Source organism: Scyliorhinus torazame, chromosome 4 (genome assembly GCF_047496885.1).
Source record: "Scyliorhinus torazame isolate Kashiwa2021f chromosome 4, sScyTor2.1, whole genome shotgun sequence".
NCBI lineage: Eukaryota > Metazoa > Chordata > Chondrichthyes > Carcharhiniformes > Scyliorhinidae > Scyliorhinus > Scyliorhinus torazame.
In genome coordinates this window covers 39,851,037-39,878,590 of record NC_092710.1, presented here as the reverse complement: position 1 = coordinate 39,878,590, position 27,554 = coordinate 39,851,037, and the positions used below count along the sequence as shown (strand labels likewise).

General features: G+C 52.0%; 1 protein-coding gene across 1 annotated transcript in view; it reads left to right on the top strand.

The window, feature by feature from the left end:
* Positions 1 to 21,336, top strand: part of LOC140410199 (E3 ubiquitin-protein ligase DTX4-like) — a 187,375-nt gene extending 166,039 nt beyond the window's left edge. Inside the window, exons 5-6 of the mRNA XM_072498169.1 lie at positions 4,462 to 4,551; positions 10,867 to 21,336. Coding sequence (XP_072354270.1) covers positions 4,462 to 4,551; positions 10,867 to 11,085 — 309 coding nt within the window. The 3' untranslated portion in view covers positions 11,086 to 21,336. The remainder of the gene's footprint in view (positions 1 to 4,461; positions 4,552 to 10,866) is intronic.
* Positions 21,337 to 27,554: the final 6,218 nt, after the last annotated feature.

The window sequence follows — 27,554 nt, the reverse complement described above, 5'->3', positions numbered from 1 at the left end:
GTAACACTGATATACCCCACACCCCTCATTGTAACACTCTGATACACCCCACACCCCTCACTGTAAAACTCTGATATACCCCAAATCCCTCACTGTAACACTCAGAAATACCCCACACCCCTCACTGTAACACTCTGATTTACCCCACACCCATCACTGTAACACTCTGATATACCCCACGCCCCTCACTGTAACACTGATATACCCCACACCCCTCAGTGTAACACTCTGATATACCCCACACCCCTCACTGTAACACTCTGATATATCCCACACCCCTCACTGTAACACTGATATACCCCACACCCCTCACTGTAACACTGAAATACCCCACACCCCTCACTGTAACACTCTGATATACCTCACACCCCTCACTGTAACACTGATACACCCCACACCCCTCACTGTAACACTCTGATATACGCCACGCCCCTCACTGTAACACTGATATACCCCACACCCCTCACTGTAACACTCTGATATACCCCACACCCCTCACTGTAACACTCTGATATACCCCACATTCCTCACTGTAACACTCTGATATACCCCACGCCCCTCACTGTAACACTGATATACCCCACACCCCTCAGTGTTACACTCTGATATACCCCACACCCCTCACTGTAACACTGATATATCCCACACCCCTCAGTGTAACACTCTGATATACCCCACACCCCTCACTGTAACACTGATATACCCCACACCCCTCAGTGTAACACTGATATACCCCACACCCCTGACTGTAACGCTCTGATATACCCCACACCCCTCACTGTAACACTCTGATATACCCCACACCCCTCACTGTAACACTGATATACCCCACACCCCTCAGTGTAACACTCTGATATACCCCACACCCCTCACTGTAACACTCTGATATACCCCACACCCCTCACTGTAACACTGATATACCCCACACCCCTCACTGTAACATGAAATACCCCACACCCCTCACTGTAACACTCTGATATACCCCACCCCCCTCACTGTAACACTGATATACCCCACACCCCTCACTGTAACACTCTGATATACCCCACGCCCCTCACTGTAACACTGATATACCCCACACCCCTCACTGTAACACTCTGATATACCCCACACCCCTCACTGTAACACTCTGATATACCCCACATTCCTCACTGTAACACTCTGATATACCCCACACCCCTCACTGTAACACTGATATACCCCACACCCCTCACTGTAACACTCTGATATACCCCACGCCCCTCACTGTAACATTGATATACCCCACACCCCTCAGTGTTACACTCTGATATACCCCACACCCCTCACTGTAACACTGATATATCCCACACCCCTCAGTGTAACACTCTGATATACCCCACACCCCTCACTGTAACACTGATATACCCCACACCCCTCAGTGTAACACTCTGATGTACCCCACACCCCTCACTGTAACACTCTGATATACCCCAGACCCCTCACTGTAACACTGATATACCCCACACCCCTCACTATAACATTGATACACCCCACACCCCTCACTGTAACACTGATATACCCCACACCCCTCACTTTAACACTGATATGCTCCACACCCCTCACTAACACTGATATACCCCACACCCCTCACTGTGACACTCTGATATACCCCACACCCCTCACTGAAAGACTGATATACCCCACACCTCTCACTGATACACTGATATACCCCACACCCCTCACTGTAACACTGATATACGCCACACCCCTCACTATGACACTGATATACCCCACACCCCTCACTATAACACTAATACACCCCACACCTCTCACTGTAACACTGATATACCCCACACCCCTCACTGTAACACTGATATGCCCCACACCCCTCACTGTAACACTGATATGCCCCACACCCCTCACTATATCATTGATATACGCACACCCCTCACTGTAACACTGATCTACCCCACACCCTCACTGTAACACTGTTATACACCACACCCCTCACCGTAGCACTCTGATATACCCCTCACCCCTCACTGTAACACTGATATACCCCACACCCCTCACTGTAACACTGATGTACCCCACACCCCTCACTATAACACTGATATACCCCACACCCCTCACTGTAACACTGATAAACCCCACACCCCTCACTGTAACACTCTGATATACCCACGCCCCTCACTGTTACACTGATAAACCCCACACCCCTCACTGTAACACTGATCTACCCCACACCCCTCACTGTAACACTCTGATATACCCCACACCGCTCACTGTAACACTGATATACCCCATACCCCTCACTGTAACACTGATATACCCCACACCCCTCACTGTAACACTGATATACCCCACACCCCTCACTGTAACACTGATATACCACACACCCCTCACTGTAACACTCTGATATACCCCACACCCCTCACTGTCACACTGATATACCCCACACCCCTCACTGTAACACCCTGATATACCCCACACCCCTCACTGTAACACTGATATACCCCACACCCCTCACGGTAACACTCTGATATACCCCACACCCCTCACTGTAACACTCTGATATACCCCACACCCCTCACTGTAACACTGATATACCCCACACCCCTCACTGTAACACTGATATACCCTACACCCCTCACTGTAACACTGATATACCCCACACCCCTCACTGTAACACTCTGATATACTCCACACCTCTCACTGTATCACTGATATACCCCACACCCCTCACTGTAACACTGATATACCACACACCCCTCACTGTAACACTCTGATATACCCCACACCCCTCACTGTAACACTGATATACCCCACACCCCTCACTGTAACACTCTGATATACTCCACACCTCTCACTGTATCACTGATATACCCCATATCCCTCACTGGAACAGTTATATACCCCACACCTCTCACTGTAACACTGATATACCCCACACCCCTCACTGTAACACTGATATACCACACACCCCTCACTGTAACACTCTGATATACCCCACACCCCTCACTGTAACACTGATATACCCTACACCCCTCACTGTAACACTCTGATATACTCCACACCTCTCACTGTATCACTGATATACCCCATATCCCTCACTGTAACAGTTATATACCCCACACCTCTCACTGTAACACTGATATACCCCACACCCCTCACTGTAACACTGATATACCACACACCCCTCACTGTAACACTCTGATATACCCCACACCCCTCACTGTAACACTGATATACCCCACACCCCTCACTGTAACACTCTGATTTACCCCACACCCCTCACTGTAACACTCTGATATACCCCACACCCCTCACTGTAACACTCTGATATACCCCACACCCCTCACTGTAACACTGATATACCCCACACCCCTCACTGTAACACTGATATACCCCACACCCCTCATTGTAACACTCTGATACACCCCACACCCCTCACTGTAACACTCTGATATACCCCAAATCCCTCACTGTAACACTCAGAAATACCCCACACCCCTCACTGTAACACTCTGATTTACCCCACACCCATCACTGTAACACTCTGATATACCCCACGCCCCTCACTGTAACACTGATATACCCCACACCCCTCAGTGTAACACTCTGATATACCCCACACCCCTCACTGTAACACTCTGATATATCCCACACCCCTCACTGTAACACTGATATACCCCACACCCCTCACTGTAACACTGAAATACCCCACACCCCTCACTGTAACACTCTGATATACCTCACACCCCTCACTGTAACACTGATACACCCCACACCCCTCACTGTAACACTCTGATATACGCCACGCCCCTCACTGTAACACTGATATACCCCACACCCCTCACTGTAACACTCTGATATACCCCACACCCCTCACTGTAACACTCTGATATACCCCACATTCCTCACTGTAACACTCTGATATACCCCACGCCCCTCACTGTAACACTGATATACCGCACACCCCTCAGTGTTACACTCTGATATACCCCACACCCCTCACTGTAACACTGATATATCCCACACCCCTCAGTGTAACACTCTGATATACCCCACACCCCTCACTGTAACACTGATATACCCCACACCCCTCAGTGTAACACTGATATACCCCACACCCCTCACTGTAACGCTCTGATATACCCCACACCCCTCACTGTAACACTCTGATATACCCCACACCCCTCACTGTAACACTGATATACCCCACACCCCTCAGTGTAACACTCTGATATACCCCACACCCCTCACTGTAACACTCTGAAATACCCCACACCCCTCACTGTAACACTGATATACCCCACACCCCTCACTGTAACACTGATATACCCCACACCCCTCACTGTAACACTGATATACCCCACACCCCTCACTGTAACACTGATATACCCCACACCCCTCACTGTAACACTCTGATCTCCCCCACACCCCTCATTGTGACACTCTGATTTACCCCACACCCCTCACTGTAACTTTCTCTCTTAGGATCCTGACCACCCGAATCCTGGAATGACATTCACAGCCAGAGGTTTCCCACGACATTGTTATTTGCCGGATAATGAGAGGGGCCGAGAGGTGAGTGTCTCCCTGCGGGATGACATTGTTCGGGGAATGTAAAGGGCGCGCTGTACTAGGCCTTACCCCATGCGTTACCTGTCCTGGGGGAGCTCGATGCTGACACTGGGTATAAAGTGGGGCGGGGACACTGTCAGGGTAATGTAGAGGGAGCTCTACACTGTATCTAACCCCGTGCTGAACCTGTCCTGGGAGTGTTTGATGGGGCAGTGTAGAGGGAGCTTTACTCTGTATCTAAGCCCGTGCTGAACCTGTCCTGGGAGTGTTTGATAGGGACCATGCAGAGGGAGCTTTACTCTGTATCTAACCCCGTGCTGAACCTGTCCTGGGTGTGTTTGATGGGGACAGTGTAGAGGGAGCTTTACTCTGTATCTAACCCCGTGCTCTACCTGTCCTGTGAGTGTTTGATGGGGACAGTGTAGAGGGAGCTTTACTCTGTATCTCACCCCGTGCTGTACCTGACCTGGGAGTGTTTGATGGGGACAGTGTAGAGGGAGCTCTACACTGTATCTAACCCCGTGCTGTATCTGTCCTGGGAGTTTTTGATGGTGACAGTGTAGAGGCAGCTTTACTCTGTATCTAACCCCGTGCTGTACCCGACCTGGGAGTGTTTGATGTGGACAGTGTAGAGGGAGCTTTACTCTGTATCTAACCCCGTGCTGTACCTGTGCTGGAGTGTTTGATGGGGAAAATTTGGAGGGAGCTTTACTCTGTATCTAACCCCGTGCTGTACCCGACCTGGGAGTGTTTGATGGGAACAGTGTAGAGGGAGATTTACTCTGTATCTAACCCCGTGCTGTACCTGTCCTGGGAGTGTTTGATGGGGACAGTATAGAGCGAGACTTACTCTGTACCTCACACCGTGCTGTACCTGTCCTGGGAGTGTTTGATGGGGACAGTGTAGAGGGAGCTTTGCTCTGTATCTAACCCCGTGCTGTACCCGACCTGGGAGTGTTTGATGGGGACAGTGTAGAGGGAGATTTACTCTGTATCTAACCCCGTGCTGTACCTGTCCTGGGAGTGTTTGATGGGGACAGTATAGAGCGAGCCTTACTCTGTACCTCACACCGTGCTGTACCTGTCCTGGGAGTGTTTGATGGGGACAGTGTAGAGGGAGCTTTCCTCTGTATCTAACTCCGTGCTGTCCCTGTCCTGGGAGTATTTGATGCGGACAGTGTGAAGGGAGCTTTACTCTGTATCTAACCCATCGCTGTACCTGTCCTGGTAGTATTTGATGGGGACAGTGTAGAGGGAGCTTTACTCTGTATCTAACCCCGTGTTGTACCTGTCCTGGGAGTGTTTGATGGGGACAGTGTAGAGGGAGCTTTACTCTGTATCTAACCCCGTGCTGTACCTGTCCTGGGAGTGTTTGATGGGGACAGTGTCGAGGGAGCTTTACTCTGTATCTCACCCCGTGCTGTACCTGACCTGGGAGTGTTTGATGGGGACAGTGGAGAGGGAGCTCTACACTGTATCTAACCCCGTGCTGTATCTGTCCTGGGAGTGTTTGATGGTGACAGTGTAGAGGGAGCTTTACTCTGTATCTAACCCCGTGCTGTACCTGTCCTGGGAGTGTTTGATGTGGACAGTGTTGAGGGAGCTTTACTCTGTATCTAACCCCGTGCTGTACCTGCCCTGGGAGTGTTTGATGGGGACAGTGTAGAGGGAGCTTTACTCTGTATCTAACCCCGTGCTGTACCCGACCTGGGAGTGTTTGATGTGGACAGTGTAGAGGGAGCTTTACTCTGTATCTTACCGTGTGCTGTACCTGTGCTGGAGTGTTTGATGGGGACAGTGTAGAGGGAGCTTTACTCTGTATCTAACCCCGTGCTGTACCCGACCTGGGAGTGTTTGATGGGGACAGTGTAGAGGGAGATTTACTCTGTATCTAACCCCGTGCTGTACCTGTCCTGGGAGTGTTTGATGGGGACAGTATAGCGAGCCTTACTCTGTACCTCACACCGTGCTGTACCTGCCCTGGGAGTGTTTGATGGGGACAGTGTAGAGGGAGCTTTACTCTGTATCTAACCCCATGCTGTACCTGTCCTGGGAGTGTTTGATGGGGACAGTGTAGAGGGAGCTTTCCTCTGTATCTAACTCCGTGCTGTCCCTGTCCTGGGAGTATTTGATGCGGACAGTGTGAAGGGAGCTTTACTCTGTACCTCACACCGTGCTGTACCTGTCCTGGGAGTGTTTGATGGGGACAGTGTAGAGGGAGCTTTACTCTGTATCTAACCCCGTGCTGTACCTGTCCTGGGAGTGTTTGATGGGGACAGTGTAGAGGGAGCTTTACTCTGTATCTAACCCTGTGCTGTACCTATCCTGGGAGTGTTTGGTGGGGACAGCGTAGAGGGAGCTTTACGCTGTATCTAACCCCGCGCTGTACCTGTCCTGGGAGTGTTTGATGGGGACAGTGTAGAGGGAGCTTTACTCTGTATCGAACCCCGTGCTGTACCTGTCCTGGGAATGTTTGATGGGGACAGTGTAGAGGGAGCGTTACTCTGTATCTAACCCCGTGCTGTACCTGTCCTGGGAGTGTTTGATGGGGACAGTGTAGAGGGAGCTTTACTCTGTATCGAACCCCGTGCTGTACCTGTCCTGGGAATGTTTGATGGGGACAGTGTAGAGGGAGCGTTACTCTGTATCTAACCCCGTGCTGTACCTGTCCTGGGAGTGTTTGATGGGGACAGTGTAGAGGGAGCTTTATTCTGTATCTAACCCCGTGCTGTACCTGTCCTGGGAATGTTTGATGGGGACAGTGTAGAGGGAGCTTTACTCTGTATCTAACCCCGTGTTGTACCTGTCCTGGGAGTGTTTGATGGGGACAGTGTAGAGGGAGTTTTACGCTCTATCTAACCCCGTGCTGTACATGTCCTGGGAGTGTTTGATGGGGACAGTGTAGAGGGAGCTTTACTCTGTATCTAACCCCGTGCTGTACCTGTCCTGGGAGTGTTTGATGGGGACAGTGTAGAGGGAGCTTTACTCTGTATCTAACCCCGTGATGTACCTGTCCTGGGAATGTTTGATGGGGACAGTGTAGAGGGAGCTTTACTCTGTATCTAACCACGTGTTGTACCTGTCCTGGGAGTGTTTGATGGGGACAGTGTAGAGGGAGCTTTACGCTGTATCTAACCCCGTGCTATACCTGTCCTGGTAGTGTTTGATGGGGACAGTGTAGAGGGAGCTTTACTCTGTATCTAACCCCGTGCTGTACCTGTCCTGGGAGTGTTTGATGGGGACAGTGTAGAGGGAGCTTTACTCTGTATCTAACCCTGTGCAGTACCTGTCCTGGTAGTGTTTGATGGGGACAGTGTAGAGGGAGCTTTACTCTGTATCTAACCCCGTGCTGTACCTGTCCTGGGAATGTTTGATGGGGACAGTGTAGAGGGAGCTTTGCTCTGTATCTAACCCCGTGCTGTACCTGTCCTGGGAATGTTTGATGGGGACAGTGTAGAGGGAGCTTTACTCTGTATCTAACCCTGTGCTGTACCTGTCCTGGTAGTGTTTGATGGGGACAGTGTAGAGGGAGCTTTACTCTGTATCTAACCCCGTGCTGTACCTGGCCTGGGAATGTTTGATGGGGACAGTGTAGAGGGAGCTTTACTCTGTATCTAACCCCGTGCTGTACCTGTCCTGGGAATGTTTGATGGGTACAGTGTAGAGGGAGCTTTACTCTGTATCTAACCCTGTGCTGTACCTGTCCTGGGAGTGTTTGATGGGGACAGTGTAGAGGGAGCTTTTCTCTGTATCTAACCCCGTGCTGTACCTGTCCTGGGAATGTTTGATGGGGACAGTGTAGAGGGAGCTTTACTCTGTATCTCACCCCGTGCTGTACCTGACCTGGGAGTGTTTGATGGGGACAGTGTAGAGGGAGCTCTACACTGTATCTAACCCCGTGCTGTATCTGTCCTGGGAGTGTTTGATGGTGAAAGTGTAGAGTTGCTTTACTCTGTATCTAACCCCGTGCTGTACATGTCCTGGGAGTGTTTGATGTGGACAGTGTAGAGGGAGATTTACTCTGTATCTAATCTCATGCTGTACCTGCCCTGGGAGTGTTTGATGGGGACAGTGTAGAGGGAGCTTTACTCTGTATCTAACCCCGTGCTGTACCCGACCTGGGAGTGTTTGATGTGGACAGTGTAGAGGGACCTTTACTCTGTATCTAACCCCGTGCTGTACCCGACCTGGGAGTGTTTGATGGGGAAAATGTGGAGGGAGCTTTACTCTGTATCTAACCCCGTGCTGTACCCGACCTGGGAGTGTTTGATGGGGACAGTGTAGAGGGAGATTTACTCTGTATCTAACCCCATGCTGTACCTGTCCTGGGAGTGTTTGATGGGGACAGTATAGAGCGAGCTTTACGCTGTATCTAACCCCGTGCTGTACCTGTCCTGGTAGTGTTTGATGGGGACAGTGTAGAGGGAGCTTTACTCTGTATCTAACCCCGTGCTGTACCTGTACTGGGAGTGTTTGATGGGGACAGTGTAGAGGGAGCTTTACTCTGTATCTAACCCTGTGCTGTACCTGTCCTGGTAGTGTTTGATGGGGACAGTGTAGAGGGAGCTTTACTCTGTATCTAACCCCGTGCTGTACCTGTCCTGGGAATGTTTGATGGGGACAGTGTAGAGGGAGCTTTACTCTGTATCTAACCCCGTGCTGTACCTGTCCTGGGAATGTTTGATGGGGACAGTGTAGAAGGAGCTTTACTCTGTATCTAACCCTGTGCTGTACCTGTCCTGGTAGTGTTTGATGAGGACAGTGTAGAGGGAGCTTTACTCTGTATCTAACCCCGTGCTGTACCTGTCCTGGGAATGTTTGATGGGGACAGTGTAGAGGGAGCTTTACTCTGTATCTAACCCCGTGCTGTACCTGTCCTGGGAATGTTTGATGGGGACAGTGTAGAGGGAGCTTTACTCTGTATCTAACCCTGTGCTGTACCTGTCCTGGTAGTGTTTGATGGGGACAGTGTAGAGGGAGCTTTACTCTGTATCTAACCCCGTGCTGTACCTGTCCTGGGAATGTTTGATGGGGACAGTGTAGACAGAGCTTTATTCTGTATCTAACCCCGTGCTGTACCTGTCCTGGGAATGTTTGATGGGGACAGTGTAGAGGGAGCTTTACTCTGTATCTAACCCCGTGTTGTACCTGTCCTGGGAGTGTTTGATGGGGACAGTGTAGAGGGAGTTTTACGCTGTATCTAACCCCGTGCTGTACATGTCCTGGGAGTGTTTGAACGGGACAGTGTAGAGGGAGCTTTACTCTGTACCTAACCCCGTGCTGTACCTGTCCTGGGAGTGTTTGATGGGGACAGTGTAGAGGGAGCTTTACTCTGTATCTAACCCCGTGCTGTACCTGTCCTGGGAATGTTTGATGGGGACAGTGTAGAGGGAGCTTTACTCTGTATCTAACCACGTGTTGTACCTGTCCTGGGAGTGTTTGATGGGGACAGTGTAGAGGGAGCTTTACGCTGTATCTAACCCCGTGCTGTACCTGTCCTGGTAGTGTTTGATGGGGACAGTGTAGAGGGAGCTTTACTCTGTATCTAACCCCGTGCTGTACCTGTCCTGGGAGTGTTTGATGGGGACAGTGTAGAGGGAGCTTTACTCTGTATCTAACCCCGTGCTGTACCTGTCCTGGGAATGTTTGATGGGGACAGTGTAGAGGGAGCTTTACTCTGTATCTAACCCTGTGCTGTACCTGTCCTGGTAGTGTTTGATGGGGACAGTGTAGAGGGAGCTTTACTGTGTATCTAACCCCGTTCTGTACCTGTCCTGGGAATGTTTGATGGGGACAGTGTAGAGGGAGCTTTACTCTGAATCTAACCCCGTGCTGTACCTGTCCTGGGAATGTTTGATGGGGACAGTGTAGAGGGAGCTTTACTCTGTATCAAACCCTGTGCTGTACCTGTCCTGGTAGTGTTTGATGGGGACAGTGTAGAGGGAGCTTTACTCTGTATCTAACCCCGTGCTGTACCTGTCCTGGGAATGTTTGATGGGGACAGTGTAGAGGGAGCGTTACTCTGTATCCAACCCCGTGCTGTACCTGTCCTGGGAATGTTTGATGGGGACAGTGTGGAGGGAGCTTTACTCTGTATCTAACCCCATGCTGTACCTGTCCTGGGAATGTTTGATGGGGACAGTGTAGAGGGAGCTTTACTCTGTATCTAACCCCGTGCTGTACCTGTCCTGGGAGCGCTCGATGCTGACACTGGATATAATGTGGAGGGACACTGTCACGGTGATGTAGAGGTACTGGTGGGAATTCTGTACTTTAGGATTCACTTTGCCATTTGCCCTTTGAACCTCTCCTATTTAGGTGCTGAGGCTGCTGCTGGTGGCCTGGGACCGCAGATTGATATTCGCTATCGGAACATCCAGTACGACGGGAGAGTCCGACACCGTGGTCTGGAACGAGATCCATCACAAAACAGAATTCGGCTCCAATCTGACTGGCCACGGATTCCCCGACTGCAACTATCTGGACAATGTGTGGGCAGAGCTGAGGGCCCAGGGAATCGCAGAGGACAAGGACTGAGGACAGCACCCTGGGGGGCAGGAAATTCAGGGGACCGACAGAGAGGAGGTGGAGAGAGTGACTGTGTAGGGGGAAGAGAGTGAGAGAGAGTGAGAGAGAGTGGGAGTGTGTGAGAGAGAGTGAGAGTGTGTGAGAGAGAGTGAGAGTGTGTGAGAGAGAGTGAGAGTGTGTGAGAGAGAGTGAGAGTGTGTGAGAGAGAGTGAGAGTGTGTGAGAGAGAGTGAGAGTGTGTGAGAGAGAGTGAGAGTGTGTGAGAGAGAGTGAGAGTGTGTGAGAGAGAGTGAGAGTGTGTGAGAGATAGTGAGAGTGTGTGAGAGAGAGTGAGAGTGTGTGAGAGAGAGAGTGTGTGAGAGAGAGTGAGAGTGTGTGAGAGAGAGTGAGAGTGTGTTAGAGAGAGTGAGAGTGTGTTAGAGAGAGTGAGAGTGTGTTAGAGAGAGTGAGAGTGTGTTAGAGAGAGTGAGAGTGTGTGAGAGAGAGAGTGTGTGTTAGAGAGTGAGAGTGCGTTAGAGACAGTGAGAGTGTGTTAGAGAGAGTGAGAGTGTGTTAGAGAGAGTGAGAGTGTGTTAGAAAGAGTGAGAGTGTGTTAGAGAGAGTGAGAGTGTGTTAGAGAGAGTGAGAGTATGTTAGAGAGAGTGAGAGTGTGTTGGAGAGAGTGAGAGTGTGTTAGAGAGAGTGAGAGTGTGTTAGAGAGAGTGAGAGTGTGTTAGAGAGAGTGAGAGTGTGTTAGAGAGAGTGAGAGTGTGTTAGAGAGAGTGAGAGTATGTTAGAGAGAGTGAGAGTGTGTTAGAGAGAGTGAGTAGGGGGGAAGAGAGTGAGAGTGTGTTAGAGAGAGTAAGAGTGCATTAGAGAGAGTGAGAGTGTGTTAGAGTGAGAGTGTGTTAGAGAGAGTGAGAGTGTGTTAGAGAGAGTGAGAGTGTTAGAGAGAGTGAGATTGTTAGAGAGAGTGAGAGTGTGTTAGAGAGAGTGATAGTGTGTGAGAGAGAGTGAGAGTGTGTGAGAGAGAGTGAGTGTGTGAGAGAGAGTGAGAGTGTGTTAGAGAGGGTGAGAGTGTGTTAGAGAGTGTGAGAGTGTGAGAGTGTGTGAGAGAGTGTGAGAGTGTGTTAGAGAGTGTGAGAGTGTGTTAGAGACAGTGAGTGTGTTAGAGAGAGTGAGAGTGTGTTAGAGAGAGTGAGAGTGTGTTAGAGAGAGTGAGAGTGTGTGAGAGAGAGTGAGAGTGTGTTAGAGAGTGTGAGAGACAGTGAGAGTGTGTTAGAGAGAGTGAGAGTGTGTTAGAGAGAGTGAGAGTGTGTGAGAGAGAGTGAGAGTGTGTGAGAGAGAGTGCGTAGGGGAGTGAGAGTGTGTTAGAGAGAGAGAGTGTGTTAGAGAGAGAGAGTGTGTGTTAGAGAGAGTGAGAGTATGTTAGAGAGAGTGAGAGTGTGTTAGAGAGAGTGAGAGTGTGTTAGAGAGAGAGTGCATTAGAGAGAGTGAGAGTGCGTTAGAGAGAGAGAGTGCGTTAGAGAGAGAGAGAGTGTTAGAGAGAGTGAGAGTGTTAGAGAGAGTGAGAGTGTGTTAGAGAGAGTAAGAGTGTGTTAGAGAGAGTGAGAGTGTGTTAGAGAGAGTGAGAGTGTGTTAGAGAGAGTGAGTAGGGGGGAGGAGAGTGAGAGTGCATTAGAGAGAGTGAGAGTGTGTTAGAGTGAGAGTGTGTTAGAGAGAGAGTGCATTAGAGAGAGTGAGAGTGCGTTAGAGAGAGTGAGAGTGTGTTAGAGAGAGTGAGAGTGTGTTAGAGAGAGTGAGCGTGTGTTAGAGAGAGTGCGTAGGGGAGTGAGTGTGTTAGAGAGAGTGAGAGTGCGTTAGAGAGAGTGAGAGTGTGTTAGAGAGAGTGAGAGTGTGTTAGAGAGAGTGAGTAGGGGGAAGAGAGTGAGAGTGTGTTAGAGAGAGTGAGAGTGTGTTCGAGAGAGTGAGAGTGTGTTAGAGAGAGTGAGTAGGGGGAAGAGAGTGAGAGTGTGTTAGAGAGAGCAAGAGTGCATTAGAGAGAGTGAGAGTGCGTTAGAGAGAGTGAGAGTGTGTTAGAGAGAGTGAGAGTGTGTTAGAGAGAGTGAGAGTGTGTTAGAGAGAGTGAGAGTGTGTTAGAGAGAGTGAGAGTGCATTAGAGAGAGTGAGAGTGTGTTGGAGAGAGTGAGTAGGGGGGAAGAGAGTGAGAGTGTGTTAGAGAGAGTGAGAGTGTGTTAGAGAGAGTGAGAGTGTGTTAGAGAGAGTGAGAGTGTGTTAGAGAGAGTGAGAGTGTGTTAGAGAGAGTGAGAGTGTGTTAGAGAGAGTGAGTAGGGAGGAAGAGAGTGAGAGTGTGTTAGAGAGAGTGAGAGTGTGTTAGAGAGAGTGAGAGTGTGTTAGAGAGAGTGAGTAGGGGGGAAGAGAGTGAGAGTGTGTTAGAGAGAGTAAGAGTGCATTAGAGAGAGTGAGAGTCTGTTCGAGAGAGAGTGTGTTCGAGAGAGAGTGTGTTCGAGAGAGAGTGTGTTCGAGAGAGAGTGTGTTCGAGAGAGAGTGTGTTCGAGAGAGAGTGTGTTCGAGAGAGAGTGTGTTCGAGAGAGAGTGTGTTCGAGAGAGAGTGTGTTCGAGAGAGAGTGTGTTCGAGAGAGAGTGTGTTCGAGAGAGAGTGTGTTCGAGAGAGAGTGTGTTCGAGAGAGAGTGTGTTCGAGAGAGAGTGTGTTCGAGAGAGAGTGTGTTCGAGAGAGAGTGTGTTCGAGAGAGAGTGTGTTCGAGAGAGAGAGTGTGTTCGAGAGAGAGAGTGTGTTCGAGAGAGAGAGTGTGTTCGAGAGAGAGAGTGTGTTCGAGAGAGAGAGTGTGTTCGAGAGAGAGAGTGTGTTCGAGAGAGAGAGTGTGTTCGAGAGAGAGAGTGTGTTCGAGAGAGAGAGTGTGTTCGAGAGAGAGAGTGTGTTCGAGAGAGAGAGTGTGTTCGAGAGAGAGAGTGTGTTCGAGAGAGAGAGTGTGTTCGAGAGAGAGAGTGTGTTAGAGAGAGAGTGTGTTAGAGAGAGAGTGTGTTAGAGAGAGAGTGTGTTAGAGAGAGAGTGTGTTAGAGAGAGTGTGTTAGAGTGAGAGAGTGTTAGAGTGAGAGAGTGTTCGAGAGAGAGTGTGTTCGAGAGAGAGTGTGTTCGAGAGAGAGTGTGTTCGAGAGAGTGAGTGTGTTCGAGAGAGAGAGTGTGTTCGAGAGAGAGAGTGTGTTCGAGAGAGAGAGTGTGTTCGAGAGAGAGAGTGTGTTCGAGAGAGAGAGTGTGTTCGAGAGAGAGAGTGTGTTCGAGAGAGAGAGTGTGTTCGAGAGAGAGAGTGTGTTCGAGAGAGAGAGTGTGTTCGAGAGAGAGAGTGTGTTCGAGAGAGAGAGTGTGTTCGAGAGAGAGTGTGTTAGAGAGAGAGTGTGTTAGAGAGAGAGTGTGTTAGAGAGAGAGTGTGTTAGAGAGAGAGTGTGTTAGAGAGAGAGTGTGTTAGAGAGAGAGTGTGTTAGAGAGAGAGTGAGAGTGTGTGAGAGAGAGTGAGTGTGAGAGAGAGTGAGAGTGTGTGAGAGAGAGTGAGAGTGTGTGAGAGAGAGTGAGAGTGTGTGAGAGAGAGTGAGAGTGTGTGAGAGAGAGTGAGAGTGTGAGAGAGAGTGAGAGTGTGTGAGAGAGAGTGAGAGTGTGTTAGATTGCGTAGTGGAGTGAGTGTGTTAGAGAGTGTGAGAGTGTGTTAGAAAGAGTGAGAGTGTGTTAGAGAGAGTGAGTAGGGGGAGAGAGTGTGAGAGTGTGTTAGAGAGAGTGAGAGTGTGTTAGAGAGAGTGAGAGTGTGTTAGAGAGAGTGAGCGTGTGTTAGAGAGAGTGCGTAGGGGAGTGAGTGTGTTAGAGAGTGTGAGAGTGTTAGAGAGAGTGAGAGTGTGTTAGAGAGAGTGAGAGTGTGTTAGATAGAGTGAGTGTGTTAGAGAGAGTGCGTAGGGGAGTGAGTGTGTTAGAGAGAGAGTGTGTTTGAGAGAGTGAGTAGGGGGAGAGAGTGAGATTGTGTTAGAGAGTGTGAGAGTGTGTTAGAGAGTGTGAGAGTGTGTTAGAGAGTGTGAGAGTGTGTGAGAGTGTGTGAGAGTGTGTGAGAGAGAGTGAGAGAGAGTGAGAGTGTGTGAGAGAGAGTGCGTGTGTGAGAGAGAGTGAGTGTGTGAGAGAGAGTGAGAGTGTGTGAGAGAGAGTGAGAGTGTGAGAGTGAGAGTGTGTTAGAGAGAGTGAGAGTGTGTGAGAGAGAGTGCATAGGGGAGTGAGAGTGTGTTAGAGAGAGTGCGTAGGGGAGCGAGAGTGTGTTAGAGAGAGAGTGGGGTAGAGAGGGGAAGTAGGAGGAGAAAGAGAGAGTGGTATAGAGGGAGGGTGAATAGGAGGGAGGGTGAATAGGGGAGAGAGTGTGGGGTAGAGAGAGTGTGAATAGGAGAGAGAGTGGGATTGAGAGAGGGTGTATAGGAGAGAGAGAGAATGGGGTAGAGAGAGGGAAAGTAGGGGGAGAGAGAGAGAGTGGGCGAGAGAGAGCGTGATGCAGAGTGAGCTAAACGGAGAGAAAGGGAGACAGTGGTGGATAGAGAATGAGGAATGTTGGTGACACACAATGAGCGAGTGTAGGGCACAGAGCGAGGGTGTATGTGGGGGTCAAAGGCAGCGAGAGAGAGAGTCTTGAGGCAGAGACCCAGAAGGAATGAAGGAGCGGAAGGGGCTGAAGGGAGGGTGCGTGAGCAATGATTGAGGGAGAGTGTGCAGCGAGGACTCTCTCTCTCTCTCTCTCTCTCTGTCTCTCTCTCGCTGTTGGGGCACTGTTCTGCATTAACCCCGAACCTTCCTGACTACCCCCATCCCCAAGTCAGTTCATCGGGTACAGGAAATTTGATTTCATTGCCAGGTGCTGGACCTATGAAAGATCCAAATTTATATTTCCTACAAGCTCAACTTGTGTGCAGATAAATTTCACTCATATTTTGAGGGTTTTTTTTAAATCTGAAGGGTTTCTGTTAATTTTGTAAGTTGTGAGCTTAGGTTAAAAATTTTAAATACCCAGCGGTCACTGGACAGTGAACAGGAGCAGGAACCCAGGCTGATTTCCGCCCCTCTCTCTCCAACCCAGGGTTCACTGGACAGTGATCAGGAACAGGAACCCTGGCTGATTTCCCCCCTCTCTCTCTCCAACCCAGGGTTCACTGGACAGTGATCAGGAACAGGATCCCTGGCTGATTTTGCCCCTCTCTCTCTCCAACCCAGGGATCACTGGACAGTGATCAGGAACAGGAACCCTGGCTGATTTCCACCCTCTCTCTCTCTAACCCAGGTATCAATGGACAGTGATCAGGAACAGGAACCCTGGCTGATTTCCCCCTCTCTCTCTAACCCAGGGTTCACTGGACAGTGATCAGGAACAGGAACCCTGGCTGATTTCCACCCTCTCTCTCTCTAACCCAGGGATCACTGGACAGAGATCAGGAGCTAGAACCCTGGCTGATTTCCTCTATCTCTCTCTAACCCAGGTATCACTGGACAGTGATCAGGAACAGGAACCCTGGCTGATTTCCTCTCTCTCTCTCTAACCCAGGAATCACTGGACAGTGATCAGGAGCAGGAACCCTGGCTGATTTCCTCTCTCTCTCTAACCCAGGCAACACTGGACAGTGATCAGGAGCAGGAACCCTGGCTGATTTCCTCTCTCTTCTAACCCAGGGATCACTGGACAGTGATCAGGAGCAGGAACCCTGGCTGATTTCCCCTCTCTCTCTTCCTAACCCAGAGATCACAGGACAGTGGTCAGGAGCTGGAACCCTGGCTGATTTCCCCTGTCTCTAACCCAGGGATCACTGGACAGTGATCAGGAGCAGGAACACATGCTGATTTCCCCTCTCTCTCTAACCCAGGGATCACTGGACAGTGATCAGGAGCAGGAACCCTAGCTGATTTCCCCTCTCTCTCTCTAACCCAGGGATCACTGGACAGTGATCAGGAGCAGGAACCCTAGCTGATTTCCTCTCCCTCGCTAACCCAGGGATCACTGGACAGTGATCAGGAGCAGGAACACAGGCTGATTTCCCCTCTCTCTCTAACCCAGGGATCACTGGACAGTGATCAGGAGCAGGAACCCTGGCTGATTTCCTCTCTCTCTCTAACCCAGGGATCACTGGACAGTGATCAGGAGCAGGAACCCTAGCTGATTTCCTCTCCCTCGCTAACCCAGGGATCACTGGACAGTGATCAGGAGCAGGAACACAGGCTGATTTCCCCTCTCTCTCTAACCCAGGGATCACTGGACAGTGATCAGGAGCAGGAACCCTGGCTGATTTCCCCTCTCTCTCTCTAACCCAGGGATCACTGGACAGTGATCAGGAGCAGGGACCCTGGCTGATTTCCCCTCTCTCTCTCTAACCCAGGGATCACTGGACAGTGATCAGGAGCAGGAACCCTAGCTGATTTCCTCTCCCTCGCTAACCCAGGGATCACTGGACAGTGATCAGGAGCAGGAACACAGGCTGATTTCCCCTCTCTCTCTAACCCAGGGATCACTGGACAGTGATCAGGAGCAGGAACCCTGGCTGATTTCCTCTCTCTCTCTAACCCAGGGATCACTGGACAGTGATCAGGAGCAGGAACCCTAGCTGATTTCCTCTCCCTCGCTAACCCAGGGATCACTGGACAGTGATCAGGAGCAGGAACACAGGCTGATTTCCCCTCTCTCTCTAACCCAGGGATCACTGGACAGTGATCAGGAGCAGGAACCCTGGCTGATTTCCTCTCTCTCTAACCCAGGGTTCACTAGACAGTGATCAGGAGCAGGAACCCTGGCTGATTTCCTCTCTCTCTAACCCAGGAATCACTGGACAGTGATCAGGAGCAGGAACCCTGGCTGATTTCCCCTCTCCCTCTAACCCAGGAATCACTGGACAGTGATCAGGAGCAGGAACCCTGGCTGATTTCCCCTCTCTCTCTAACCCAGGAATCACTGGACAGTGATCAGGAGCAGGAACCCTGGCTGATTTCCCCTCTCCCTCTAACCCAGGGATCACTGGACAGTGATCAGGAGCAGGAACCCTGGCTGATTTCCTCTCTCTCAAACCCAGGGGTCACAGGACAGTGATCAGGAGTAGGAACCCTGGCTGATTTCCCCTGTCTCTCTAACCCAGGAATCACTGGACAGTGATCAGGAGCAGGAACCCTGCCTGATTTCCCCTCTCTCTCTAACACAGGAATCACTGGACAGTGATCAGGAGCAGGAACCCTGGCTGATTTCCCCTCTCCCTCTAACCCAGGAATCACTGGACAGTGATCAGGAGCAGGAACCCTGGCTGATTTCCCCTCTCTCTCTAACCCAGGGATCACTGGACAGTGATCAGGAGCAGGAACCCTGGCTGATTTCCCCTCTCTCTCTTCCTAACCCAGAGATCACAGGACAGTGGTCAGGAGCTGGAACCCTGGCTGATTTCCCCTGTCTCTAACCCAGGGATCACTGGACAGTGATCAGGAGCAGGAACACAGGCTGATTTCCCCTCTCTCTCTAACCCAGGGATCACTGGACTGTGATCAGGAGCAGGGACCCTGGCTGATTTCCTCTCCCTCGCTAACCCAGGGATCACTGGACAGTGATCAGGAACAGGACCCCGGGCTGATTTCCTCTCTCTCTAACCCAGGGTTCACTAGACAGTGATCAGGAGCAGGAACCCTGGCTGATTTCCTCTCTCTCTAACCCAGGAATCACTGGACAGTGATCAGGAGCAGGAACCCTGGCTGATTTCCCCTCTCCCTCTAACCCAGGAATCACTGGACAGTGATCAGGAGCAGGAACCCTGGCTGATTTCCCCTCTCTCTCTAACCCAGGAATCACTGGACAGTGATCAGGAGCAGGAACCCTGGCTGATTTCCCCTCTCCCTCTAACCCAGGGATCACTGGACAGTGATCAGGAGCAGGAACCCTGGCTGATTTCCTCTCTCTCAAACCCAGGGGTCACAGGACAGTGATCAGGAGTAGGAACCCTGGCTGATTTCCCCTGTCTCTCTAACCCAGGAATCACTGGACAGTGATCAGGAGCAGGAACCCTGCCTGATTTCCCCTCTCTCTCTAACACAGGAATCACTGGACAGTGATCAGGAGCAGGAACCCTGGCTGATTTCCCCTCTCCCTCTAACCCAGGAATCACTGGACAGTGATCAGGAGCAGGAACCCTGGCTGATTTCCCCTCTCTCTCTAACCCAGGAATCACTGGACAGTGATCAGGAGCAGGAACCCTGGCTGATTTCCCCTCTCCCTCTAACCCAGGGATCACTGGACAGTGATCAGGAGCAGGAACCCTGGCTGATTTCCTCTCTCTCAAACCCAGGGGTCGCTGGACAGTGATCAGGAGCAGGAACCCTGGCTGATTTCCCCTCTCTCTCTAACCCAGGAATCACTGGACAGTGATCAGGAGCAGGAACCCTGCCTGATTTCCCCTGTCTCTCTAACCCAGGAATCACTGGACAGTGATCAGGAGCAGGAACCCTGCCCGATTTCCCCTCTCTCTCTAACACAGGAATCACTGGACAGTGATCAGGAGCAGGAACCCTGGCTGATTTCCCCTCTCCCTCTAACCCAGGAATCACTGGACAGTGATCCGGAGCAGGAACCCTGGCTGATTTCCCCTCTCTCTCTAACCCAGGAATCACTGGACAGTGATCAGGAGCAGGAGCCCTGGCTGATTTCCCCTCTCCCTCTAACCCAGGGATCACTGGACAGTGATCAGGAGCAGGAACCCTGGCTGATTTCCCCTCTCTCTCTAACCCAGGGATCACTGGACAGTGATCAGGAGTAGGAACCCTGGCTGATTTCCCCTCTCCCTCGAACCCAGGAATCACTGGACAGTGATCAGGAGCAGGAACCCTGCCTGATTTCCCCTCTCTCTCTAACACAGGAATCACTGGACAGTGATCAGGAGCAGGAACCCTGGCTGATTTCCCCTCTCCCTCTAACCCAGGAATCACTGGACAGTGATCAGGAGCAGGAACCCTGGCTGATTTCCCCTCTCTCTCTAACCCAGGAATCACTGGACAGTGATCAGGAGCAGGAACCCTGGCTGATTTCCCCTCTCCCTCTAACCCAGGGATCACTGGACAGTGATCAGGAGCAGGAACCCTGGCTGATTTCCCCTCTCTCTCTAACCCAGGGATCACTGGACAGTGATCAGGAGTAGGAACCCTGGCTGATTTCCCCTCTCCCTCGAACCCAGGAATTACTGGACAGTGATCAGGAGCAGGAACCCTGGCTGATTTCCCCTCTCTGTCTAACCCAGGGATCACTGGACAGTGATCAGGAGCAGGAACCCTGGCTGATTTCCCCTCTCCCTCGAACCCAAGGATCACTGGACAGTGATCAGGAGCAGGGACCCTGGCTGATTTCCTCTCTCTCAAACCCAGGGGTCGCTGGACAGTGATCAGGAGCACGAACCCTGGCTGATTTCCTCTCTCTCTCTAACCCAGGAATCACTGGACAGTGATCAGGAGCAGGAACCCTGGCTGATTTCCCCTCTCCCTCGAACCCAGGAATCACTGGACAGTGATCAGGAGCAGGAACCCTGGCTGATTTCCTCTCTCTCTAACCCGGGGATCACTGGACAGTGATCAGTAGTGGAAATACATTCCCTCATCACTCCCAGCCTTTTGATCATTTTGGGGGGAAGAAAGTTCCGGATTTGAACTCCCCTTTATGTGAAAGGTTGCTGCTTGAAGCTGGCCCTGAATGACCTTGCCCTAATTTAACACCTCAATGGGATCACCCCTTTAATTTCCTATGCTTCAACGCCATGTTTGAACCTGGATCTGGAGCGGGAAGGGAGGGGGTCCGAGAGGCCTGGCGAGCAGGCATCGACTTGCTCAAGATGTCGTTAAGTGGCGGTCAGCTAGTGACAGGCGCCACGAGGGAATGTGTGACGGCCGCCTTGGAGTTGTTGGCGGGAGCTGGGGGAAGGAATGATTTTGCCAAACTGTTTCTCTTTGATCGTAACATGTAACATGACGTATCGTGTGCGTGTGCATGTGTGTGTGTGTGTGTTCATGAAGGTAGAATAGTCTCGGGTGCCTCAAACCTGAGATTGGCGAGACATTTGTAGCTGGTGTTTTAACAGCTCACCTATAAATTGGCCGATCTGAGCGGCTTCAAGAGATGAATAACATTTAACCTGTGGCTGAAGCGTATCACCCCGCCCCCACCTTGACGTAATCTTTTAGTTGAGCGGGTTGAGGATGGATAGGGGAAATGGGGGGGGCAGGGGGAGAAGGGGCCCAATTTCCTCTGGGGTTCCCAATCTATTGTCAGGTGGGCAGGGAGGGAGGGAGAAAGGGTCCAAATTGGGTGGAGAGCGAGTGTGTTCCTCGAGTCGGGGTAGGTTTGAGGAGAGTCTGAAGAAACAGGCCATCGAGCCTGCTCCACTGTTCAATACAGTCAGGGCTCATCGTCAACATCAACTCCCGACAGTGCAGAAGGAGGCCATTCGGCCCATCGAGTCTGCACTGATCCTCTGAAAGTGCCCCCAGCCTAGACCCGTTCCCTCGTCCCGTCCCCGTAACCCCACCTGGCCTGCACGTCCTTGGACCTGCGGGAGGAAACCGGAGCACCCGGAGGAACCCCACGCAGACACGGGGGGGGGGGGGGGGGGGGGGGGGAACGTGCAGACTCTCCGCACAGACAGTGGCCCGAGGCCGGTATCGACACAGGTCTGTGCTGTGACGCAGCAGTGCTAAGCACTGTGCCATTGTCCATCTACCCTGTCAAGGACGCCTGAATCCGACACGTATGATGCACGATCAATCACTACTGAAGCGAGATTGTAGTCCAATTGAAGGCTTTAATGAACAATACCCCAGCAGCTCCGGGACAGAATGACTGCTGTGGGTGAAACACAGACTCTTATGCTCCGCCTGCTGGGCGGAACCAGCAGGCAGGTTCTACCACTCGTACATCCCACCTAGGTACCACGATACCCCTAATGTAGCCTACCACAACGTGTCAATGACATTCTGCCTCATTCGACGACACGCCAGAGAATATAGACCCAATTTACCCGACTTCTCCTCATCAGACAACCCCCTTGTCCCAGTTTACACCGGCCCCCTCTCCCTCCAGTCCACCCATTGCCCTTCAGCTGGTTTTCTTACAGCAACCTTCTGGCAAATAGGAGCCGAATGGGCGCCTGGCTGCAGAATGGCTCAGGGTTGGGGGGGTACTTTGTGTGGGGGAGGGAGCGGTGGAGGCTGGGGGGGGGGGGAGGCGGGAGGTTTACTGGGAGGGAACGGGTGAAGGAGGTCAGTGAGGAGGTGCGGAGGGCAGGCAGGGTCCCTGCACCTAAAGCTCCGGAATATTCTGCCTCCTGCAATCGTGGGTTTGCACTTAATCGAATCGCTGGTGCAGGTGAGAGTTTAGAAATGCATCTTTTTTGTTAAAAAAGGACTGTGTAAAAGTGTGAGCAGAATTAAATATCCCTAAGACCCCAATGTGAGAGTAAGGGGACTGAAGGTGAACAATGGGGTCAAGCTCCCCCCCCCACCCCCACCGCAACCCCACAGGGTGTCAGCGAGTCAGGCTTGTGTAGGCCTCACATGGTCATCACGGTGTAAATATTTGGCAGTAAGACCAACATAAACGAGATGACATTGTAAATAATTCTGTGATGAGATTGGTGAAATAAAACTAACTTTGAGAAACGTTGTTGGTGCACAGTCTGTGTCTCAGTCCCAGTTCTTGGCGGTCGTCGGCTGATTGTGTAAAACTCAGGGACCACGGGATGGATTCCCAAGGTCAGAAAGACGAGGCTGATTTGAATTTCCATACAGCTTTTCGCAACGCAGAAATGTCACAAAGCGCTTCACCGACTGTGGAATACTTGGTTTGAAGTCCAGTCACTCTTCGCATGTAGCAGATGTAATAGGAGAATTTTACACAGAAAACCCCCTTAGCACTGACCCTCTGACAGTGCAGCACTCCCTCAGTACTGACCCTCTGGCAGTGCAGCTCTCCCTCAGTACTGACCCTCTGACAGTGCAGCACTCCCTCAGTACTGACCCTCTGGCAGTGCAGCTCTCCCTCAGTACTGACCCTCTGACAGTGTAGCACTCCCTCAGTACTGACCCTCTGACAGTGCAGCATTCCCTCAGTACTGACCCTCTGACAGTGCAGCACTCCCTCAGTACTGACCCTCTGGCAGTGCAGCTCTCCCTCAGTACTGACCCTCTGACAGTGCAGCACTCCCTCAGTACTGACCCTCTGGCAGTGCAGCTCTCCCTCAGTACTGACCCTCTGACAGTGCAACACACCCTCAGTACTGACCCTCTGACAGTGCAGCTCTCCCTCAGTACTGACCTTCTGACAGTGTAGCACACCCTCAGTACTGACCCACTGACAGTGCAGCCCTACCTCAGTACTGACCCACTGACAGTATCGCACACCCTCAGTACTGACCCTCTGACAGTGCAGCTCTCCATCAGTACTGACCCTCTGACAGTACAGCATTCCCTCACTACTGACCCTCTGACAGAGCAGCACTCCCTCAGTACTGACCCTCTGACAGTGCAGCACTCCCTCAGTACAGAACCTCTGACAGTGCAGCACTCCCTCAGTACTGACCCTCTGACAGTGCAGCACTCCCTCAGTACTGACCCTCTGACAGTGCAGCACTCCTTCAGTACTGACCCTCTGACAGTGCAGCTCTCCCTCAGTACTGACCCACTGACAGTGCAGCTCTCCCTCAGTACTGATCCTCTGACAGTGCAGCACTCCCTCAGTACTGACCCTCTGACAGTGCAGCACTCACTCAGTACTGATCCTCTGACAGTGCAGCACTCCCTCAGTACTGACCCACTGACAGTGCAGCACTCCCTCAGTACTGACCCTCTGACAGTGCAGCTCTCCATCAGTACTGACCCTCTGACAGTACAACATTCCCTCACTACTGACCCTCTGACAGAGCAGCACTCCCTCAGTACTGACCCTCTGACAGTGCAGCACTCCCTCAGTACAGAACCTCTGACAGTGCAGCACTCCCTCAGTACTGACCCTCTGACAGTGCAGCACTCCCTCAGTACTGACCCTCTGACAGTGCAGCACTCCTTCAGTACTGACCCTCTGACAGAGCAGCTCTCCCTCAGTACTGACCCTCTGACAGTGTAGCACACCCTCAGTACTGACCCTCTGACAGTGCAGCACTCCCTCAGTACTGACCCACTGACAGTGCAGCACTCACTCAGTACTGATCCTCTGACAGTGCAGCACTCCCTCAGTACTGACCCACTGACAGTGCAGCACTCCCTCAGTACTGACCCTCTGACAGTGCAGCACTCCCTCAGTACTGACCCTCTGACAGTACAGCACTCCCTCAGTACTGACCCACTGAGAGTGCAGCACTCCCTCAGTACTGACCGCTGACAGTGCAGCACTCCCTCAGTACTGACCCTCTGACAGTGCAGCACTCCCTCAGCACTGACCCACTGACAGTGCAGCACTCCCTCAGTACTGACCCTCTGACAGTGCAGCACGCCCTCAGTACTGACCCTCTGACAGTGCAGCACTCCCTCAGCACTGACCCACTGACAGTGCAGCACTCCCTCAGTACTGACCCTCTGACAGTGCAGCACTCCCTCAGTACTGACCCTCTGATGTGTAGCTCTTCCTCAGTACTGACCCTCTGACAGTGCAGCACTCCCTCAGTACTCGCCCTCTGACAGTGCAGCACCCCCTCAGTACTGACCCTCTGATAACGCAGCACTCCCTCAGTACTGACCCTGTGACAACGCACCACTCCCTCAGTTCTGACCCTCTGACAGTGCAGCACTTCCTCAGAACTGACCCTCTGACAGTGCTGCACTCCCTCAGTACTGACCCTCTGGCAGTGCAGCTCTCCCTCAGTACTGACCCTCTGACAGTGCAGCACTCCCTCAGTACTGACCCTCTGGCAGTGCAGCTCTCCCTCAGTACTGACCCTCTGACAGTGTAGCACTCCCTCAGTACTGACCCTCTGACAGTGCAGCATTCCCACAGTACTGACCCTCTGACAGTGCAGCACTCCCTCAGTACTGACCCTCTGGCAGTGCAGCTCTCCCTCAGTACTGACCCTCTGACAGTGCAACACACCCTCAGTACTGACCCTCTGACAGTGCAGCTCTCCCTCAGTACTGACCTGACAGTGTAGCACACCCTCAGTACTGACCCACTGACAGTGCAACCCTACCTCAGTACTGACCCACTGACAGTATCGCACACCCTCAGTACTGACCCTCTGACAGTGCAGCTCTCCATCAGTACTGACCCTCTGACAGTACAGCACTCACTCAGTACAGAACCTCTGACAGTGCAGCACTCCCTCAGTACTGACCCTCTGACAGTGCAGCACTCCCTCAGTACTGACCCTCTGACAGTGCAGCTCTCCATCAGTACTGACCCTCTGACAGTACAGCACTCACTCAGTACAGAACCTCTGACAGTGCAGCACTCCCTCAGTACTGACCCTCTGACAGTGCAGCACTCCCTCAGTACTGACTCTCTGACAGTGCAGCTCTCCCTCAGTACTGACCCACTGACAGTGCAGCTCTCCCTCAGTACTGACCCACTGACAGTGCAGCACTCCCTCAGTACTGACCCTCTGACAGTGCAGCTCTCCCTCAGTACTGACCCTCTGACAGTGTAGCACTCCCTCAGTACTGACCCACTGACAGTGCAGCACTCCCTCAGTACTGACCCTCTGACAGTGCAGCTCTCCATCAGTACTGACCCTCTGACAGTACAACATTCCCTCAGTACTGACCGCTGACAGTGCAGCACTCCCTCAGTACTGACCCTCTGACAGTGCAGCACTCCCTCAGTACAGAACCTCTGACAGTGCAGCACTCCCTCAGTACTGACCCTCTGACAGTGCAGCACTCCCTCAGTACTGACCCTCTGACAGTGCAGCACTCCTTCAGTACTGACCCTCTGACAGAGCAGCTCTCCCTCAGTACTGACCCTCTGACAGTGTAGCACACCCTCAGTACTGACCCTCTGACAGTGCAGCTCTCCCTCAGTACTGACTCACTGACAAAGTAGAACACCCTCAGTACTGACCGACTGACAGTGCAGCTCTCCCTCAGTACTGACCCACTGACAGTGCAGCACTCACTCAGTACTGATCCTCTGACAGTGCAGCACTCCCTCAGTACTGACCCACTGACAGTGCAGCACTCCCTCAGTAGTGACCCTCTGACAGTGCAGCACTCCCTCAGTACTGACCCTCTGACAGTACAGCACTCCCTCAGTACTGACCCACTGAGAGTGCAGCACTCCCTCAGTACTGACCGCTGACAGTGCAGCACTCCCTCAGTACTGACCCTCTGACAGTGCAGCACTCCCTCAGCACTGACCCACTGACAGTGCAGCACTCCCTCAGTACTGACCGCGGACAGTGCAGCACGCCCTCAGTACTGACCCTCTGACAGTGCAGCACTCCCTCAGCACTGACCCACTGACAGTGCAGCACTCCCTCAGTACTGACCCTCTGACAGTGCAGCACTCCCTCAGTACTGACCCTCTGATGTGTAGCTCTTCCTCAGTACTGACCCTCTGACAGTGCAGCACTCCCTCAGTACTCGCCCTCTGACAGTGCAGCACCCCCTCAGTACTGACCCTCTGATAACGCAGCACTCCCTCAGTACTGACCCTGTGACAACGCACCACTCCCTCAGTTCTGACCCTCTGACAGTGCAGCACTTCCTCAGAACTGACCCTCTGACAGTGCTGCACTCCCTCAGTACTGACCCTCTGACAATGCAGCACTCCCTCAGTACTGACCCTCTGACAGTGCAGCACTCCCTCAGGACTGACCCTCTGACAGTGCTGCACTCCCTCAGTACTGACCCTCTGACAGTGCAGCACTCCCTCAGTACTGACCCTCTGACAGTGCAGCACTCCCTTAGTACTGACCCTCTGACAGTCAGCACTCCCTCAGTCCTGACTCTGACAGTGCAGCACTCCCTCAGTACTGATCATCTGACAGTGCAGCACTCCCTCAGTACTGACACTCTGACAGTGCAGCACTCCCTCAGTACTGACCCTCTGACAGTGCAGCACTCCCTCAGTACTGACCCTCTGACAGTGCAGCACTCCCTCAGTACTGACCATCTGACAGCGCAGCACTCCCTCAGTACTGACCCTCTGACAGTGCAGCACTCCCTCAGTACTGACCCTCTGACAGTGCAGCACTCCCTCAGTACTGACCCTCTGACAGTGCAGCACTCCCTCAGTACTGACCCTCTGACAGTGCAGCATTCCCTCAGTACTGATTCTCCGACAGTGCGGCACTCCCTCAGTACTGACCCTCTGACAGTGCAGCACTCCCTCAGTACTGACCCTCTGACAGTGCAGCACTCCCTCAGTCCTGACTCTCTGACAGTGCGGCACTCCCTCAGTACTGACTCTCTGACAGTGCAGCACTCCCTCAGTACTGACCCTCTGACAGTGCAGCACTCCCTCAGTACTGAC